General features: G+C 37.8%; 1 protein-coding gene across 6 annotated transcripts; it reads right to left on the minus strand.

The window, feature by feature from the left end:
* Positions 1–300: 300 nt before the first annotated feature.
* LOC112168791 (fluoride export protein 1) lies at positions 301–5,947 on the minus strand. 6 transcript variants are annotated; one of them, XM_024305708.2, is made up of 8 exons: positions 5,249–5,947; positions 5,007–5,126; positions 4,536–4,634; positions 4,144–4,336; positions 3,539–3,954; positions 2,529–3,090; positions 2,389–2,419; positions 2,070–2,233 (listed from the first exon to the last, which is right to left on the minus strand). In XM_024305708.2, the coding sequence occupies exons 1-6, from the start codon at positions 5,639–5,641 to the stop codon at positions 2,872–2,874; spliced, it is 1,440 nt and encodes a 479-aa protein (XP_024161476.1). In that variant the 5' UTR covers positions 5,642–5,947; the 3' UTR covers positions 2,070–2,233; positions 2,389–2,419; positions 2,529–2,871. The 6 variants fall into 6 exon arrangements, with proteins under 6 accessions (XP_024161477.1, XP_024161476.1, XP_024161475.1 ...); XM_024305709.2 differs by lacking the exons at positions 2,070–2,233; positions 2,389–2,419 and adding an exon at positions 301–1,012; XM_024305707.2 differs by lacking the exon at positions 2,389–2,419.
* Positions 5,948–6,503: the final 556 nt, after the last annotated feature.

Consider the following 6,503-nt stretch of genomic DNA (forward strand, 5'->3'; position numbering starts at 1 on the left):
GCAAACATGTTCAACTCCATTAAGCACAAAAGAACTAGGAAATCATGCAAACAAGAATATCGACTATGATCAAGCACTTGTATCCTTAATTCACAACTCTTTAATCACAAGATTGAATTATCTTTTGGCACCCTAGAAAACATCTACTCATTGATCAAGTATCATGTTCTCCAACCAAATAACTCATAAACAAAACCTAGGTCTTATTGATCCCGAGCAAAGATTCTGAATAAAAGTTCTATTGAAACAGTGATTAAGAGTTTAACATAGAAATCCACAAATTCAATAGCAAACCAACTAAATAAATAGGATAGTCATACTAGGGGCTTCATCTCAGCCCTAGCCTAGAAGTTTAGCAATCCATGACTATGAAAAACATGACTAGAATCAAAGAAAACATGAAACAAACAATGGAAGAATTGAGGAACTCGGGTCCAGCGATGGTGAGAACTTCTCTTCTCCTCGTTCTCTGCGGAATATGCTGCCTCTTGTGTCTCTATACGTGCTAGGTTTTCTGCCTTCTACGTTCCTTTCCAATTCCTACTTGACTTGGGCTTCTTAGGTCTTCTAGTCCAACTTGGAATAGCTTTCTTCTCTCCAAAGAAACGCAGGGTTATTAAAGTCAATGCAAGAAATTACTCCAAAAATATGTCAGACACGTTCAGCCTTGTTCCATTCAATTGCTAAGAACAACGGACTTGGGCCTCACAAGTCAGATTCCGAAAAGATATGCAAAATCCGTCAGAATCTGCCTTCCCGAACTAGGTTCGCTAAAATCATCATAACTTGATCCACAAGAATGCGAATCCACTTCCGTAAAATTCCTCAAAAAGCTAACATCCGTATCTTTCCAGCGGTATAAGGCTCGCCTACTAATTCCTTGTGAGAAGGTACAGTTTAATCCGTGAAGTTGACACACAGCAGAGCCAATTCTGGACAGTCAGGATAGCAAGCACCTTTTCAAACCTGCGTCTGACTTTAAGCTCCAAATCTCTCTTTTCTCTAATTTAACCTACAAAACACAAATACAAAGTAAATGACTCAAAAATGATAAGAACTAAGCCTAGAATCCTACATTTAAGGGTATAAAAATGTATGAAATTATGAACCTATCAAGATGCAAGTGGTTGGAGGGGAAAAAATTTCTGGAGATCTACTAGTGTTTAGCTCCAGCATTATAAGATGTCAAACATCACAGTACTGGAGAACTTTCTGATGAACACGACCAAACCGTGGAATCATGGATAATAACAAGCTGCATTTAGATGGATGTCAGACGCTGAGCTTATCTGTGTACATAGGCCACTTAACGAACCAAGGTTGGCATTGAGTTGAATATGTCTTTAATAGGTAAGCTCATGGCATCTTCAATTGCTGGGTTCATTTGGAAGTGAAGAACAATAGTACCTTTGAAGCCAATTGCAAAATCCTCTACATTTTATTGATGCTTATGGTTCTGTGCTGATTGTTAGGTGATACTAGCAAATGGAGAACAAAAAGAATACTAGAACTGAGATTCTATCTTGGATTAAACCAGCTAATTGATCTTGGATGGTGTTCGAACGATTTCTGGTATTATTGGAGTTCGTAGAGTTATTAGAGGCTCTGCTGGTACTTGGATTGAGGTTTTATATATGGATAATTAACAAGGGGAAAGGTGAGGTGTCGGAAGCTGATGCTTGGGGATTACATTTTGATCTCTCAAAATGGTTGTGGACCTCCATATTAACTCAACATCTTCATTCTCTGTTTGTAAACCAAGTAACCCTGTTGCCGTAGTCACTCATGCAGGCATCATTTTAATGAATGGTGATGCGAATGGTGTACATCAGCTATCCAAATGGATATTGAACTGAGTGCATTTAGTCCGAAACTAGACTATAAGCAATATTGCCACCAAGTTAAAGCCGCATGTCCATAAGCCATTCCTTGGTTACTCGAATCGTCAGTTGATTCGGCTATTAGGGACCGCATGCAGCTAGAGCAAGGCCAATGTCATTCAAGGCTCTCGTTAAACCAACCTGGTGGATATCACTAAAAAAATTCACAGAGAGAGAGAGAGAGAGAGATTGCTTTTATCAGGGCATACAGCCTTTTTTTATTAATTAAATTCAAATGACTGTGGAAAATGACCACCATAACATATTAGCTTGTCGGACCACAATTTCATAACAAACATCGGCCATTCTGCCATCACATGCAAGCTCCACTCTTGCCATCACAAGAAGAACCACTGCAGGAAGTATATGGCATCTGTTTATGTAGGATACTTGACATAATTGACTGGAGTGAAAATATTCATTCTAAATTCTAGACCTATATGATCCAAACAAAATACTCAGATACTAATACTAGATGCAATTCAAAAACTAGAAAAAGTACTCCAACCTTTATTGGATGTTTCATGCAACATAGAAACCTGATGGATCACAAAAAACTCAATGACTTGATGCTGTAATTGCGAACAGAGTTTGTAATTGCAACCACATCTTTAAGTTCGAGTACTATGTGTGGGAGTTGAAGCATACCTTGTATATATTGGGAAAAATTGATCCCATATGCCTTGTGTTGAATCTTCTTATTCCCGTCTAAGTAAAATGACTTGGATAGATCTGACTTTGGGAGTTCTCCTTCCTCATCCGATACAAAGAGCCTAACTTCTTCCAAGACTACATACATCTGTTAATTTCTGGATTCTTGATAAAATATATGTATCACAATTCACAAGAATATGCAATGGAGCGGTAAAGGAAGATAAACAACAGTGAAAAGATAGAAAGTTCATCAAGCACGGAAATTGGCTGCAGGTGGTTTGTAGAAAATTTTTCTGCAAGATCCATGGGGCACTCGAGAAGCAAAAAATTGTTGTATTTAGTTGTCTCCCTTTGCCCAAACAGGTACAGAATATATCAGGGTCCCTAAACAAAATGAGGTGCATATGGTGACTGTGGCGTAGATGTATGCTCTCCAGGGGTATTTACTTTCTCTCATTGCATTAAACTCGGCAATGAACGTAGATACAGTACTCAGGCAACCCAAAAATCCAAATTGTATGCCTGTTGCAACAATATCGCAAGTCTTGGTATTTACCTAGTAAGCACAAACAGAATAATATTAGTCATTAGCTTTGCGGGGATTATGTCATGTAATATTCACAAGTTCAATGCACATGGACCAGGTTAATGCAGCTAGCATGATAACAATTAGAATCAGGAGTCAATAAAGAGAGATCAATGAGCGCGCAGTTATGAAATTCGCATGGTTTGGCACCATGAATGCTCAACTATAGGCAGCATAAGGTATGTTTTCTTGCAGGTTCTTTGAAGAGAACTAACAAATGGCCCTAAAAATCTTAAAGCAAATAATAAAAAATCTAAAACAAAACTAAGAGAAAACTACATTTGTAAATGACTGCAGTTTACAGTTTGCGAACAATTCCTATCCAGTATGAGAGGATGAAATATAAAACTTAAAAGGTGAGGATGTAGGTTTAGTCATGGTATGGGATCTGAACAGAAATCAGATGACAAAACCTTACCTCTCTCTTTACAGTAGCAAGTGCCGCCATGATACAAGCTGCAGAAACATTGGCAATTAGAGTACCAAATGGAACCCATTTTAACAACCCTGTCTTTCCCAATCCACGTCCATTTAGTCGAGCTAAGAACCACCTGACCCAGACTCCTAGAGGTCCAATGATGCAAGCCAACCAAAGTTGTGTCTCACTGCTGCTGCTGTTAAACTCCTGCCTCATCAATATTCCACTCATACTCCATAATCCAGCTAGCAACAGCAGACACACTGCCAAAACTGCCAAGTGACGCTTGAGGCTGTCAACTCTCCAGCTCTTTCTAGAGCTAGCAACACCATACCCTGAACTCCTTACAAGCAGCTGCCTAAAACACTTGGATGTTTCTACCCCAAAAATGATGGAGTAGGCAGCGAGAAACAAACCTGAGCACCAATTACATAAAAGAGAAGCTCATATTAGCCAAGTCAGTTGAGGTACATTTGCATTTGATCGTGGAAAAGTTTTAAAAATGCCCAAACCAGGATCCCAGCCAGATACCTGTGAAATTTAAATACAATGCTTGCAGCAACAATCAACATGTCTACTGTGGCATTTAAAGTTTTCCATGTTACCTATTAAAAAACCGAGACCTGCAAATACCCAATGGCCTTCGACACTCAGTTCAAGCATTTTCTGGTTCCAACCACTAAAAGTTGTAACACTTCCCAGGTAACCTGTTGTCAATCCAATTGCCAAAAAATCTGACCTATATGATATATCTGCTTTAAAAACAACACCGCACCACCCCATCAAGAAAGAGCCAACCTACAAATGCATTGGAACATAATCCAACATTATCCACATCAACACCCTACAAGTATGATGTCAAAATGATATGAAGAAGAGCAAGGACAATGGAAACGAAGGTCATAGGGAAGTTAATTTTAGGCCATGTTCAATAAAGTTCCTCCTGATTCTTGTAATTAAACTATCTTATGGGAAAACATGTTTATCAATAAGTTACCATATTAGAAGGAAGATCAAGGTAAAGAATTGTTTGGTCACTTGTCACACCAGCAACTCTGGGGCCGAACAATTTTTGCAGTAGATATCTCGTTAAGACCTGCATACTGTAACATGTCAAATAATCTATTTGCCAAGTAGGTTTGCTGCTATGAAATAAAGAAACAACAAGGTATATTTACAATGGTATAATCACTCTTGTCGAGAAACAGAAATCTAAAACTTGTATACAAACTTTTCTACCAAAAAGTACTTTTCTACATGATATACGGTAAGAGTTGGTTCTTGCAAGTACATCACAATGAATATGGAGCTATGGAAATTGTCAATTGTTTCACTAATGCAACTAGTATATGAAGATCCAATTTTTGTTAAATGAATGCTGCCAATAGCTATAAAACTCAAATGGTATTAGCATTGAAACAAGATGCACCAAAGAATATATACACTGAACAATATTTAACTGTGTTACCCCAAGAATGCCAAAGAAGGCTAGATGAGTCATACATGAACCATACTCCAACAATTTTGGTATTCTTTCTGTACTTGCCTGCACATGTAAAGAACCATAAGTGTTTCCTACAAGCATGATCTGACAAAGAAAAAGAAAAAATGTAACATCTTTAGTTTTGTTGGTTTCCTGATCAATAGACATGAAGAACAAAGACCATGTCCATGTTCTGGGACCTAACAAAGATTTCACCAAAATCTCACTTGGTTTTTCTCCTCATCACGTACTATGGCATCAGTAGACAGGGGAGAAATGATTTCCTCTGGCAAAGGCGACACCGTGGAGATTGCATGGGATGCAGTAGGATCATGACACCAGAATCCATAGGATTGCAATTGAATATCTTCTGCAGATGAGAAGTTGAAACTGCCACTTACACTGTACCTGTTGCTGTGAAGAGCTCGATCCCCAATATCTCCCACCTCTGACACACTATCACTTTCAATGTCTTCATCTACTTGAGAGGGATGAGCACCTAATGAACTTAAAGAGCGCCACCTTAATGAAGAACTGGCACTTCTTGTCACATCGATTGATACACTTGCTCTCAGTTCAGAGTCATTAGTCCCACTGTACTCGCCCCCCTCCATGACCATGTAGAGGGCTTGATTCTTGTTTCAGTTACTTCACGAGTACCAATATATCACAAAATCAAAATGTTGATTAAAAAAAAACAGATATGAAAAGGAAGAACCAACGTTGTAGTCAAATTGACAAAAGTACTACTGCTTCTAATGTTGAAATGTCATAATTCGTTCCTTGTAAGAAAATGCCAAGTTTCCCACCTGCTAGTCTAGACACAAACAAAATGATGCCAATTCTTTCAGCTCTGTAAAGAAGAAGTCAGATCTAAGATATTAAAAATAATGTTGAAATGTCATAATTTGTTTCTTGCAAGAAAATGCCAAGTTTCCCACCTGCTCTACAGTTTAAACACAAACAAAATGATGACAATTCTTTCAGCTCCGTAAAGAAGAAGTTAGATTTAAGAAATTAAAAATACTTGATATTTTTGATATATAGCATAGCTCTGTCAGCTATGACATGGAGGAAAGAAAGACCCCAACCGACTCTTCAAGATGTCCACAAATCATTCAACAATAATACAACCTATATCCTAAACAAAAATATTTTGGATAATGTTAAATATTACTTTGTTTAATAGGATTTTAGATACATCAATGTCCTTGATATGTTTAACAATGGGAGAAGTCTACACACAAAATTCCTTCAACAGGTACTGCAATCCAAGTGTAACTGGCCGTACTGAGTCTGTGTGAAATATTTCCAAGTGAAAAAGACCCTAGCTACAAGTGTTAGCTGTTACAGATAACTAAGATAGTAATAAATAGGTTAAATTTTCTTGTCGTACAAGTTATGAACAAGCTAAAACCAACTATAAGCCTCCAGCAGTACATTTACCCAGTAACTTGTGATACAATTTTTCTTTTGGTCAAA

The sequence above is a fragment of the Rosa chinensis genome, chromosome 6 (genome assembly GCF_002994745.2).
Source record: "Rosa chinensis cultivar Old Blush chromosome 6, RchiOBHm-V2, whole genome shotgun sequence".
Lineage (NCBI taxonomy): Eukaryota > Viridiplantae > Streptophyta > Magnoliopsida > Rosales > Rosaceae > Rosa > Rosa chinensis.